This window comes from Lagopus muta, chromosome 3 (assembly GCF_023343835.1).
Source record: "Lagopus muta isolate bLagMut1 chromosome 3, bLagMut1 primary, whole genome shotgun sequence".
In the NCBI taxonomy this organism is placed as follows: domain Eukaryota; kingdom Metazoa; phylum Chordata; class Aves; order Galliformes; family Phasianidae; genus Lagopus; species Lagopus muta.
The window spans coordinates 57869721-57884720 of NC_064435.1; the positions used below are offsets into that span (position 1 = coordinate 57869721).

Here is a 15000-nt window from a genome sequence, read left to right on the forward strand (position 1 = left end):
AGCTGTCTCCCAAGCAATCCCCAGGCACAGGCTAGGTGTTAGAGCATCCCACAGCCCATTACTGCCAGAGGATTTGCATTCAGGCACCCTCCTCTGGAGGCTATGTTTGTTTACTGCTCCACCAGCGAGGCAGCCTGTGCCAGTTGGCCTCCATGCCTGGGAACTGCTTAATTTGCTACCAGAGGAAGTCATGTCCCTTCCCCACCAGGAACCGCTGAGGGAGAGCAGTAGGCTTCAGGAGGATAAATACCAAATCTGTAAAGCTTCAGTCAGCTGGAATCACTCTTGACAAGTTCATAAAGATAGTGCTTTTTGCATTCTTTTTACAGACTGCATTCCCATTTCTTTAATCCCACTGCAACACAGGCTGCACAGTGTTCAGCTAAAACCTGAATGCAGTATGAGGTGTAACAGGCTTTTATTCTGTATCTTGATTAATCCCATGAAGAATGTCCGGTGTTATGTTTCAAGGCAGCACACATCAATATCCCGTATTTTAAGTCACTTGAAATCACTACCCACCACTTCCAGCACTGTCCTGCAAATCACGAGAGCTTGTTCATTGAACATAGAATGGTTTGGGTTGGAAAGGACATTAAAGCCCACCTAGACCCAATGCCCTGTTGTGGGCAGGGCTGCCTCCCACCAGCTCAGCTGTCCAGGGCCACATCCAACCTGGCCTTGAGTGCCTTCAGGGATGGGGCACCACAGCTTCTCTGGGCAGCTGTGCCAGCGCCTCACCGCCCTCTGAGTAAAGAATTTCTTCTAATCTAAATTTCATCCAACACAATGCATTTAACATGCTTCCCTGGAGGTAAGGGTGCAGTAAGGCGATGCCCCAGAGCAGACCACCCAGTAGTTTACTGTTAAGGCAGCCTTAGAGGTGTGCAGACTTTAAGAGCATCTGCAGCTGAAGAGAGACAAAATGGAAGGCCCAATGCCACCTGACTCCAGACTCCATGTTCTAGCCATTGGGCTGTCATACAGAACGTACAGCACTGACTTGGTAAGGAAGTATACTTTTGCAAGGCATACTTGCTTGTAAGCACTGACTGTCAGAGAAGTCCAGATTCTTACAAGGCAGTCTTGCAATAAATATGTAAGTCCTAATCAGAATGAGTTTTCAGACAAATCTATGTATTACCAGTATATTTCCAACAGTTTTAAGTGAATAATTCTTTGGGACAATTATTCTAACTCTGTCTAGTACCTATACTTTGCTTTGGATTCTGCTCTTCAGACGCCGTCTCACAAAATTTAGTTGCCCTATGATGATATTATGGATGCTTACCCTGCCTGCACGTTGACTCTTAGTATGATTCTTGCCTGGGAAGAGTTGTGTGCCTCTCCAAAAAGGGAACCTGGGGTTGAGAGTCGGACTGGCTGGCACCTGAGCTCCTGCTCCTCCAGGCCATACAGATGCAATTAGAGCCATTTGGATCTTTATATTCAAACACGGATTTCAAAGACATTACAAAGTACTACCTTATTTCCCCATGGGTAGCATGGGGTGTAGCAGAGCTTTTCTACCTTGCAGCGGTTGGGAAAGTAACACTCACATTTTGGAGTCGCTCAGACCGTACACTGTGGGAGCCACACAAAACATGCAACCAAAGAGATGAAATGTGCTTGGCAGTGCAGACAGGGCAGAAAGAGGGAGTCAGTTATGGATCATTGACTCTCGGGACAGACATACCCTGCCCTACATCCCGAAAGCTTTATGAACACCAGCTGAGCATATAGCTTGGGGCAAGGTGCTCTCAGCTCTGCAGCACAGGAGCGGAGCGGGACAGGAGCCAGCAGTGGGCTGGGTGCCAGCTGAGTCCCCCAATGCCAGGGGAATTCTCAGCTGGGAAAGCCTGGCTGCCTGCCGGCCTTCTTCCTCTGCGGCTATATATATACATGCATGTATGTATAGCAGAACTTTTAAAGGAATAATTATCTTCCATATGTCTTCTGGTTTGACTAAGATTTTTATTTTTTATCTGGCCTAGTACAGAATAAACCTGCAGCTGCCTGATCTGTGATTACCCTCAGCTTTCATACAGACCAGACTTTTAAGCCACCATGTGGACAAAAATAATCTCTTTTCTCAGAAAAATGCAGCATAAATATCATGGTTGGAGTACATACACGTGAGAATATATACAGATAGGCACTCCAAAGTTTGGCAGTAACAGAAAATAGCTTTCTGTATGCAGCACAGAAACAGGTGGCTGAAGATATCCCCTCCCAAAAGCAGAAAGGGGGAATACCTAAATGGATTTCAAGATAAAATTGAGTGTGCATTCCTTTCTCTATGGAAAAACAAAACAAGACCAACCCATTTTACTTGTTACCAGGTGTTTCTCACTTAATTCATTTCATTAACTTCTTATAACTTGTTCAGCCAGCTCTGCAGACAATTGATTTTTATTACTATATGCTTCAGTGCCTTTCTATGCTAGATTTTTCCATTTACAACACGGCTCTACAAATCTCTTTAAAATTATATTGCCTTGTTTCTCTTTTCAGAGCTTAGACTGCCTTTTCAATCAACCTTATTTATTTAGCACAGTCTTCTACAGGGCAAATATAACATAATATCAGACATTTACATGTATGGTAGCTGCTTTCAGAGGTTTGATTTCAAAGTAATCATTAGGATACTGCTGCTGGTGAAAATTGCTGACAAATCAGAAAAAAAGCATGATTATGATACTGTAACTGATATATATGAGATCCGAGACAATATTTGGAATGTACTTTCTAATGACAAATCAGCTTTTAACATATACAACCCAGGATACCATGTGAGAGCACTAAAAGTTGTTAATCAGATTATTTTCACCCTTTATTATACAGCTGGAGTTTACACTGATACCTGATGTTAAGACTGCCTAACTTTTCCCATTATAAAGACATTTTCAATCTCATTGCCAACACAGTAGGTTGACCTTTTCTGGGATTTATGTCATTTTGAGGTTTATTTCAAAGAAAAAAATATGAGAGTTTGGTTTTCAGACAAAATGTGTTTGTGATTTTCAAGAATGACCCAGTGAGGTAACAGCTACTTACTTTGTATGGACTCTCAGTTGCTTCACTTAAATAAAATGTCAGTTACCTTTGTCTCTTGAAATAAGAACTTGAGAGCTAGCAGTACCCTTGATGAGGGCCCACAGAAAAGCATCCATAGCTGGCCAAACTACGAGCCCCAGAAAAATCAGATAATGCTCACTGATATAAATGGTTGGATATTACAGTTTTGTAGCTTTTTTCTTTGAAGATTCCATATTTACTCCTGACAAATTGCCAGGAGTGAAGAAAAAGATCGTTGGAGAATGCATACATGGACCAAACCAATGCAATGGGGAACGTGAAACTGAAGAAGGAAATACAAGGAAATACAAGCTTGGCAAAGCAAAAAATGCTAGTGGGCACTGAAAAAAAAAGAAGAAATACACATATATGTTAATAAAATAAGGATGAAGTTCTGTGCTGATGACTAAGAGCCCCAGCAGCCAACTCTCCTGAAATATCAGCATGCAGCTGTTCTCACCTTCCCCAGGAAAAGTCAGCATCAGGTTTCCATGCAGCTCACTACATAACTAGAGCCTCCATCCAGATACATGCCATTACAAAATCATTTGCTCTTCTCATAAAAGTGATATTACTCAGTTCACGTTACACAGGAAAAAATTAAGGCAACAACTCTAAAACACTTGTAAAAGAAATATGTTTTAAATTACTGACATTGCTAAAAACATCATTGCAGAGTGTTTTTTCCTAAGACTTATGTATGAAATTATTTGGTTTTTAATTAGGAAGATTTTATACTTTTTTCTCTCCTCTTTCCTTCTCACTGAATTTGTGATCAGGCTTGGGTTTTAACTCTGCATTTGCCACCATTTTTTTTGTTTTGCTTTTGAAAACTCACAATTTCCATCTGCCTCTGCTGTCTACAGCAGTTGTAAAACAGACTTAAATGGATGTGACTTACTAACGTACAGACCTTTCTGCATATACATTAGCGACTACATTTTGGTACAGCTCAGCAGCTGCTGAATGTAGCAAAGACTGCAATTAGCATCAGTAAAGGACAATCCTCAGTATCTGCCTTTGATGAAACACAGCTTGGCATTCGCACTTTTCTTCTCTTGTACTGACAACTCGCACAACCCCAACGTTTTATGGTCATCTGCCACCTAACTAACACTTCATTAAGTAGAACACCTACAGTGATTTTAACTACAGCCAAGGTGATTTACTCACTAATGATTTACATTAGGCCAGCAGCTATAATCTTGTTGCCTCTGTCCTACTGTTAAGATGGAAAATAGATGAATAATTGATTTATTTTCCTTATTTAAATGAGGAAGGATATTAAATTCTTGTTATGATGCTGACTGATGTATTTTCAGGCTGATATATTCTTCAAACTCTTATACCTATAATTATAGAGAATAATTCATTCATTAATAGCAACTCTTTTATGGGTTTAGTTCAAGGTGCCAGAAAGGGATCCAAAAGCTTAATGTGAGGTTGGACTCTGAAACAAATAAAAAGCTATGTGATTATCATTTGCATTTCAACAAAATAGTTAAAAGAGAGGAAAAAGAGTTATGTCAGAAAAAAACAACAGCAAGAAACCTATTGCACAGGCAAACAAAAGCATAAAAATAATGTAACTATTAAAAAATAATAATAATTCAGTCTAGTGTTAGAAGCTTGGTTGTGATCATAGGTCTAGCTATGTCTCTGTGCACAGAACTGCTGGGCAGCATTCACCAAGTCTTTGGATGCTTGAATCATAGAATCACTTAGGTTAGAAAAGACCACCAAGATCAAGTCCAGCCATCCACCCAATACTACAAGTTCACTGCTAAACCATGTCCCTTAGCACCGTGTTCTCAAATACCTCCAGGGATGGTGACACTGCCAACCTCCCTGGGCAGCCTGTTCCAATGCCTAACCATCCTTTCTGTAAAGAAATTCAACCTAGTATCCAATCCCCAATGGAACGATGAGTGCTATTAAAAGGAATTCTTCTGAGCTTCTCAGTATCTGCAGTTTCCTATTTCTGTTGTTCTACCCTTTGACTCTTCATTTGAATCTCTTTTTCTCATTATTTTTCTCCTTAGTAATAATAAGTTAGTTTCTTCCTGGATCATTTTTCTGTAGCTTGTCCTTTACTATTAAAATAATCTTCTTTCAGCCTAGTTGCTCACTCATTTCTCATATAGAATTTACTCTATATCTCTGACCATCCTTCTTGCCCTTCCCAAACTTTCTCCAGACCCTTGTCTTGTTTAAGACAGTAAGGAGGGCTAGGCCAGAACTGTACAACATATTACACATGTGGTAAAATCAGAGATTTACATAATGGCAGAGTGACATTTTCTCTTCTTTTCATTATTCTCTTAATGACTCCTAACATTTGATTTAGTCTTTCAATCACTATTGAGCACTGAGTGATGTTTCTGTGTGACTATCTATCATAACTCCCAACTCTCACTCCAGTCAGCTCAGAGCTCATGTAAGTGAAATTAGGAGTTCTTCTTTCCGTTATGCATATCACTGTTCAATTACCTGCACCAAATTTCAGCTGTCATTTTATTGCTCTGTCACTAAATTTTACTACCCTGAATAAATTATATAATCAAACTTGATTACCTCATTGCTATTGTGCTTTCCAGTCCTTTATGAATATGTTGAACAGCAAAGGTCCTAACACAAATCTTATGGAACCTTGTCTGTCACTGCCTTCCACTGCGAATACAAACCATTTAGTCTTCCAACTATCTAACCATACAAGGATCTTCCCTTTTATGAGGTGGTGCTGAGTTTTCCTTGCTGGACTGTGTTATAAAAATCCAACAGTATGTTTTTTAAATTTTGGATTCAAGTTTCAGTGTTTGTGTATTCATAAGTTTGCTTGCCAAAGTGGTGAGTTTCTTAGCATAATTAGGTTATGATTTAAAAAAATAATAATAATAATAATAAATATATATATATATAGCATTATATCACCACTAAGAAGGCTTACTTCTTCTTTCATCCTCTTTGAATTGTTCTGTTATTGTTTTGTTATTATAGTCTTCCATAGATTATCTTTCTCCAGTCAAGCTTCCTATATCTATACATTGTCACTTCTTTCGTTTAGGGCAAGACTCACTTCCCTCATGCAGGATCTTACATTTCAAGAACTTGTATCTGACATGATTTCTTTGTTAACTGACAGTCTGCCTCCACTTCCTCTCTGACTGGTTTCTTTCTGACTGATGTATCAGAAATCCCATAACTGTGTAAGGTTTCACTTCAAACTATCTTTTTCTGCACCTATTGGCTTTCTCACTACTTTTTAATTTAAAAGCTCACTCATGATTTTTGTGATTAAAGTGCCCAAAGCCTGCTTTCCTTAGAAGAGGTCCACCCCTCTCACACAGCCTGAGTGCACTGAGGCAGATTCCCAACACTTTATAAACGTGATTCCCTGATTTTTTGCACCTACAATATATGGCTGAGGAGATGATGTTTGTGTTTGGCATCAGAATTATTATGCTTGCAAAAAACACAACAATATATACACTCTAAAATTGGGTTGGTACCATATCTCAATTTTGGTTCCCTCCTTCCCACAAGGATGTCAGCATGACCAAGGGTGACAAGCTGTAGGGAGAGGAAAAATCAATGACAGAAGGGTAGGGAGGGAATTTCTGAGTGAAAACAGCCATCAGATGACTCCGCAGTGTGCATTTACTACATCCTGAGTACTCTGTAAACCACAGTGCACCTGCACATGAATTAACACCATAAAAATGCAGAAGAATTAAGTCCCATATGTTGTTTGTAATCACAAGTTTTGAAAATTACTAGGTTATGAACGTGAACATTCAGCTAAATATACTGACTTACAAAACGTCAGGTTTAGGTTTAAAACAAGAATACTATTATCAGATTTTTATAATAAAAATAAAACATTTCTGCATTTTTAGGAAATATTATTGCTTACTTTCCTCATTTTACCTTCCCCTGCAAGCACAGACATACTTCCCTTTGTTTTTTTTTGTTTTTTTTCCCCCCTCACTGTGGGTTCATTTATATTAATAAATACCATACGTGACAGTGTGACACTGTCATAAATAAGTAAGAAAAATATATGTCTGTGAAACTCTAAAAATCCTTTAGCTACCTGTCTACATAAATTATGAATAAGCACTGTTTGCACGCTGCAGCTACGATCTCCCCACTTGCTCACTGATGCTGGAAAAGATTTGTTTTCTAATTTGTTGGGATTAAAATGTTTATTCTGAATTCCTATTTCAGAGCAACTCCCACAGATAGTGCTGCCAAATCTGGAAGTTTGCTTCTACTGAAAAAATTTTTGGACAATTCCTGTGCACTTGAGTTGTCAAGCTTCTGCTGTCTACACAGCATCTGGGAGCTCAATAATGCGTCCAAACGCAAGTCTTCTATTAAAAAAGAAAGAAAGAAAGAAGAAAGAAGAGGAGATAAAAACAAAAGGCAACATAAAATAGAAAACATCAACTTCAGCCTATCATAAGACATCACGACAAGGCAGCACCGAAACAGGAAATTAAATGCCAAATACACAGCAAAGCATCAGTGAACCTAGTAGGTTATGAAGACTCCTCTATTATTACTTGAACACAGAAAGCAAAATTGCAGTGACAAAAAGATTTAAATTACACAGTGCATGAACAAAAGCCACACTGATCGTGTAATTACAAAACAATAATAATTCCACACACAAAGAAAATATACAGTAAAAGCTTAGAGGCTGGAATTTCTGCTAGTACAGATAACACAAACTAATGCCACCATAAAAAGCAGGAAAGTTAATACAATAAACTTTTAGTAAGTAACTTTAAGCTTAATCAAAAGGAAAACAGAACCCACACTCTGTACTATCTAGTGTAGACAATACACTTTGGCGTCTCTGCAGCAGAGCTGCTGGAAGTCCAGAAGAACTGGAATGTCTCCCAGGCACGTCACACCAACAGCCAGTGGAGTATGTGCACCACAAGATGGAAGCAATGAATGCAACAGAAATGGCACACCTCTAGTCATGAATCCTTGGACTCTCTTGGCAATAACAGAACATTTAGAAAAGCTGGTCAAGTGAATTGTGATGTCTTGCTCAGTTTCAAAAGCCTAACAAGCCTTAAAAACTCAGTGTAGGACCCAACATAGATAACTTTTTTGTAGGGACACATAGCTATCAATTATATCTCCAACGTTGGTAAGGAACTGTTTTTGTCTTTTAGACAATTGGTTTGGGTTAATCAATAGCAGGTGAAAGTCATAAAAATAAACATATCTAAGTTTAGCTGCACACATTAAGAGGCTGCTAGATTTTATGTTCTTACTGGATCTCAGTCACAGAATACACTATGATTTCAGCTGTCATACAGTTCTACCACCTCAGTACTGCCATATACCATATCTCAGTATTCTAATTTATTTTCTCTCAAAATACTGAACTGTGTGTGCAGCTTTGTAGCCAACAATGAGAATTTCATGGATATTATTCAAGTGGATAAAGTATTTTCAGTTACCTCTTTAATCATCATTACTTTTTTAATGAGTATGAACATTAGATGCATACCAAGTATTAATTTTTTATCAAAATATTTTCCACTGGAATAGCACTTTCAGAAGCAGGTCGGCAGGGCTGGAAATCCAAGTCCATTATCCAAGCAAAAGCAAACCAAGAAAGAGTAGGAGTCCTCTGTCTTTGATAAATGAACAGAGCATCTCAGCGAAGCTGAAAACATTAATCTTTCTTTGGGAATTAATATATTACTATTGAAAAACTGGGTCTTTAGTGAAATTCCTCATACAAAATGTATACTGCAGTTCTTGTAATGCATAATTTCAGCAATTACCTACAGGCCAAATATACACCAGGTCTTTCTATTTCTTTTTGCTGTTTTATCAGTATGAAAGAAGACTTAATGGTATTTCCACACTACCGCAAGTTCTAGATCAGACTACGTCCTATAAGCATAAAATTTGTCTTTTTGATGCAGCTTATTTCATTTTGGTAATGCATATAAAGTCTTAACCGCATCCACTGCTTTGTGTCCGCAGTAGGGAAATGTGCTGGTATAGCTATCAAAAAGCCCTTGTGTGGAGGCCTGGCTATCCTGGCTATGTACGACATTGTGCTGGCCTTTATTTCTGTCACCTCTGGCTGATCAACTAGTATTTCTGTCTCTGAGATTGTTGTGAATCTTGTGATTTATTTTTTTCCACATACTGAAGTCGAACTATGATACAAATCCACATTTATTAATACACTCCGAGTTCACAAGCATTTAGCAGTACAAGGGGTAAGAAAAGAGAATTCAAAAGGCAGAAAGCAAATAAAAAGAACTCCAAAGGTGTTACACTTAAATAAACATAATGATTTTGAACAAACTGTGGAGGGATTCACCAACCTACAGCTAATTCAGGGAAAGCATTGTGTTGCTGCTGCTGCTGCTGCTTGGAAAATATGGGCAGAGATTTGTTACATAACCCAGTTATTTAAAAAAAAAAATAATCTTTATAGAGCATATCAAAACACTTTCAAAAGGATACTTTTGATTGAAATTTTCATGGAGAGATTAATGGACTTGTGCAAACTTAAAATTTGTGCCAGAGAGAAAACCTGGTGTCACTGCTAAGTACTATACTTCTTAATACAGCCAGTAATTTTCCATCTCCTCTGAAAAAGAACAGCTGAAACATGATCTGACAAATACAAATGATCTATTCAAATTAACCAAATCCAAACTGAAGTTAGGCAGCATGCAAATTTTAGCCCAAACAGTTCAAGTACATAAGCAACTGGAGACAGCATGTTACAATGGTAAAGGACCTGACCACTGTCACACTAAACAGCACTCTACCTCATAAATAGCACTACTGAGATGTTTCACCAGATTTCATGTTTGCCTTAAAATTTAGTAAAACCTAAAATTTAATTTGTTCTGGGGCCTTGTGTCAACCTCATGCTTTTTGTAGCCTTTGTATTCTTCATCTGCAGTCAAAAAAGCAAGCATAATTTGTGTGTGTGTGTGTGTAATTTTAGGTCTGACACTAGCTGCTTTCCTTCCTAGAAATTAGCAACAGCAGATAAAATTCATGATGGAAGGAGTTAAAGGCCAACCATCTGACTAGCACTCTCCCTGTATTACATTACAGATTCCCTCTGGGGAACAGACCCATGTTTCCTTTGCATGGAAAGCAGAGCGTGACTAATGGTCTGCAAGGCTCTCACCTGAAAAGGCACTGGCTTGTAACACTAGGGCACACCCAAAACCTGCAAAGTTCTGTGCAGCACCTCCAGAATAATGCAACAGACTTTAAAGAGAAACTGCTGGGGGTTATTTTATTCTTTACAAAATACAACATTTTAAAAATACATTGAAATACCAGCATTTCTTCAAACAGATTCACTCAACACGAAGAGCAACAGTTTCAGTTATGCATTAAGTTCCTTTCTTCCAGGATCTGCAAAGCACAGCTGGAAAATATGTCAATCATGTAGACTAAGAAAGTAAATCACATAGATTAAATAGCTTCGGTAGACTGAAAATGGCTGTAAACTCAAAGACAGTATTTTAGACATCTGAGTTAGCACTTCCTTATTAATAAAGTTATTTTTATATGCCCTTCAACATCTGTTCCATATATTCTTCATAAAAGTGTTACTTTTCTCTTTCAACACCAGGGGCTCCTCGAAGGTCTGAAGCAAATTTTGATGTATCTTCAGCTGTTATGCAAAGCTAATTTTGCAAGGAATGAAAGTGATGCTGAACACTGATAAGCACCGACATACCACATAAATTTGGGACACACTTTTGTGTGTACAGGCTTTCGTGGTACAAAATTAACCCTGATTGTATGTACTAATTCTGAACACTAAAATACATGCAGGGAACAGTAATGCTGAAAAGCCAATATAGAAACTTGCCTTTTGCATTAGATTCGAAAAATGACATACAATTTTTGCTAATATCAGTCCAGACAGAAGGTGCTGCATATACTGTCCTGCTTTCTTTCATGTGAAGTACATGCCAGTTCCATGCAAAACTGCGACAGAACTCATGATTCAAAGTGCTTAATCCTAGTGCAGAGCTCACGTAAAATACAGATAATCCTACAGCTAAGTTAGAGCAGAAAAAAAACTTGTAGTTGGAATAACGAGCTTGTGCAAAGGGTTTTTAAGATAGCAATTCAGTTGGGTTTCCTTGTTTGAGAATCACGTCTTAGGGTCTAATTGAAATCTTGCGAACAGATGCTGCCTTATCCCATGGAATTGTAGGCTGTATTTAACTGCTGAAACGACCAACAACTGTAGTAACGTTCAGCATAGAACAAGCCTACCACCACAAGAGGCCACTGCTGCTCTTCGCGTTTTTTCGACGTTCAGCTGGGCTCCTAGCAAGCAGACAGCTGCAAGAAGCCCCAGGCAAAAGTCACAGCAGTTGCAACCCTCCTTTTCCTTATTTATGCATCAATGCTGCACTTCTGCAGAAAAAATTAAATTCAGTACTTTTTTTTTTTTTTTAACTGGCAGATAGAAGAAGAAATTTTCTAAATGCACTTATCCAATCAGCCTTCAGGAAGAAATGAAAACTCGCATTCCAAAATGCTGATTTCTCTCCTTGATATGATTAAATTGCGTAGCTAAAGGCAAGTATTCAGATATAATTTAATGAGATATTTGAAAAGCATTTAATTAATCGCTGACAAAAAACAGCTCCTTACGTTTCCAACAGAAGATGATAAAAGAATTATGAAGGCATTATCAATATTTGATGATGAAAAAAAAAACCAACAGTAAATAAAACTCTGTTGCTACAGTTTACAGGTACCAGTACCTTGCCTACTATTTAATTTTGATCAATGACTTGAAGTATGTATTTAATTCTATTTCCAGAGAAATACTGAAATACAGAAAATGATATAAAAGCAGTAAGCAATGAAGACAGGGACATTGAACTTGCTTGACCAACAAGGCCCGTGCAATATTAAATGCATTTTAATGGAGGACACTGAAACACTACACGGGCTGAAGTAAAGAAACTGGCCATATGTTGGCCACATGGGGTGGGGAGAGGAAAAGAGGGATATCCTAGAATGTAGCAAGAAGAATTTGAGAATCTAAACAACTGAGCAACTGAACCGCCTTGAGCACCTCCAGAGATGAGGCATCACAGCTTCCCTGGGCAGCAGTATCAGCACCTCACAGCCCTCTGAGTGAAAACACACCTATTTTGAGTATTTGAAATTAAAAGGTCAGAAGGAAAATCTAACTCTGAAAGCCTTAGGATTTGAAAGAGGCCACGCTGTTCAGATAATGAAAAAAGCTTAACGAAAGCTTTATGAACTCTAACAGGGAACGCAGCAGTTCCATTGGAAGCAGTAAAAGCCACCAAGAGCTAGAAAGAGACGCCAGCGAAGCATCTCCTCCCTAACTTTAACACCACGCGCCCACCACGCCCACCCTCCACAAGCCGAACCCCCCTCAGACCCCAACCGCTACCCCCTCTACGCATGCGCCCCCTCCCACCGCACTCTTTGCTCCTCGCGCATGCGCGTCTAGCTCCCCTTTCCCTCCCTCAGCACGCCTGCGCCGCTCGGCCTCGCCGTGAGTGCGCTCCTTCTCTTTCCTCCGTTTCCCACCGCAGCACATCCCCAGCGGGCCCGTGTGCGCCTGCGCCGCCCGCCCGCCTCGTGTGCTCCTAGGGCGCCGAGTCCCCACGGTCGGCGCTCAGGGTCGGGTCCGTTCTTCTCTTCCCCGCCCCCCTCTTCCTCCTCCTTCCGCCAAACGTCGCTGCGCGTGGCTCTGTGTGTGCGTGTCGTGTACGCGTGTGTGCGTGCGCGCTGGGGGGGGGCGGGGGGAGGGAGGGGGCCGCCATGCCGAGGGGGCGGCCTCCCAGCGCCAGCGGGGACAGCGGCACGGCCGGCGCCCGGGCAGGTAAATGGCGCGGGTGGGAAGAGCGGGGCGCGGCCGGGAGCGGCGAGGAGAGGGGAAACCTCCGCGGGTTGCGCATATAGTCCCCGGATATGGCGAGGGGGGGGAAGGCCGGGTCTATTGTGCGGGTGTATGGGCGAGAGGGGAGGGGAAGGAGGCAGCGCGGCCCGGCCCTGCGGAATGATACAGAGGCGGCGGAGCCGTGGCCTGGCACCGGGCGGGGGGCAGGGCCTGGGCGCGGGCCTCGCACTGCCTGCCCGCCGGCCGGGAGGAGCGGGCCGGGGCGGGGGGAGCAGTACGTGCTTGGTGTGCGTGGGGAGAGCTGAGGGAGGGCTGCAGGCGGCTTCATTCCCGAAAGGAGGCCTTTTTTTTTTTTTTTTTTTTTTTGAGGCTTTAAAATTCTTCTTTGTGAGCTCATGTATTAAAGCAGACCTGCTGTGTTCCCAACCGAGTACGAGTTTGTCTCACGCTTTCCGTCGTTTCTTGCTTGTTCTATTGCCGTGTGGATGCCCCGGGGCAGGCTCGCTGTGGTGGCTGTGCTGACAGCGCCTCAGGGCTGAGAGCTGGGATTCGGTGGGGCCTTTGTGTGGTGCATCCTGCCCACGTTATGGGGCACGGCCCCGCGCTGTGAATCGGCCCCGCAGGCTGCTGGCAGTTGTGAGCTCCTGCACTGATGGCATGGGCTATGGATGGGGGAGGATTGAGTCTGAGGCAACCCATCAGCACCTGGTGGCTGTACTTTGCTCGTAATTGGGCCATGATGTTAGACTTCTCCAATATTAAGATGTATGCTTATAAGGGGTTGCTAGATTGATGGCTAGTCTAGTCATACGTTGTATTTCCAATGTTTTAAACAGAAGAAACCTGCTAGCTTATTAATGAAATTATGTCATGGGGTCGTTTGCAGGTGTCAGTTCAGAATTACAGGGTCTGGGGCTCCCACAGGGATTCGGAAACATGCAGACTGCAGTTGCAAGGACTCTGCCCCACGTAAGCAAATATTCTGGGTTCTGTAGACTTCAGCAGTCTGCAAGAATCAGTAATGTCAGTGTTGTCAACTGTAGTATGTTCTCTGCCTTAATGTTTGGCTGAGAAAAAGGCTTAAATGAAGAAACTGGCTAAACAGGACAGCTTGAATTGAGGTAAATGATATTCCCAGGACAGTTGGTTCCTTGTCCCACTCAGGAACAGACTAACAAACTTGAAGAACTGATTGTGAGTCCCACAGTCTTCCCCTTGAGTGGGAAAAATTTTATTAAGAAAACAGCTGTTTGCAAAATAGATGCTATGTCTTTTGCTTAGGAAACTACATGTATAGGTTTTCTTCCTTGTCAGTGTTGCCCAAACAGTTCTTATCCTGGTACTCGAGTGTCTTTCCCGAAAGAGAGAAACTGATCTCTGTAGTTGTGCAGTCTGTACGTATATGGCAGTATGGCTTCTTTTGCAAGGAAGTGAAGGTGGATCAGTCATGCTTCGTTGTACAACTTCTCTAATTACTTTGAGTTCATGGGTGTCAAAGATTAGCCAAGCTCTTTGTTCCAGGAAAATTAGAGGTGATAAATGGAAATCTGAACTATATGCAGAAATAATAATAAGTACCAAATCTAAGCTTATGCATGAGGGCATGTGTTGGGTTTTTGCTGGAAAAAGACAGCCTTAGATTGCCCTGGTGTTCTTTAGTTCCTCACTATGTTTGTAATGAATCTGTGCCTTTCCCCCAGTAATTGAAGCAGTTAAATAACCCGCGTTTAAGTTCTGTCTGTGTGTTAACCTAACTACCTTGTTCTGCCTTTCTCTGTATCTTTCTGGTGCTCATTATTTTGTTCCCTGTTGCAATTGCACTCACACCTTCATATCTCATTCATTCCTATGCATTAAGTGTTTTAAAGAATGATTAGATTTCCATTTCAAACCTCTCAGATCTTTTTTCTGCTGTGATTGGGTTGTGCTTTCTCTTAGGGAGAGGGAAGTTCACCTAACAAATTACTTGGTTCATTCTTAAGTTTCTATTGACAGAGTAGTGCCTGGAC

At 41.0% G+C, this 15000-nt stretch overlaps 1 protein-coding gene across 4 annotated transcripts in view; it reads left to right on the forward strand.

Moving 5' to 3' along the window:
• The first annotated feature begins 12869 nt into the window (after positions 1 to 12869).
• The window catches only part of ZNF236 (zinc finger protein 236), a 67429-nt gene continuing 65298 nt past the window's right edge, over positions 12870 to 15000 (forward strand). Inside the window, exon 1 of one of the 4 annotated variants that reach the window (XM_048939225.1) lies at positions 12870 to 12973. In XM_048939225.1, coding sequence (XP_048795182.1) covers positions 12913 to 12973 — 61 coding nt within the window. In that variant the 5' untranslated portion in view covers positions 12870 to 12912. Of the gene's footprint in view, positions 12974 to 13406; positions 13961 to 15000 lie in introns of those variants that run through there. The other 3 variants (XM_048939226.1, XM_048939223.1, XM_048939224.1) reach the window with 3 other exon arrangements.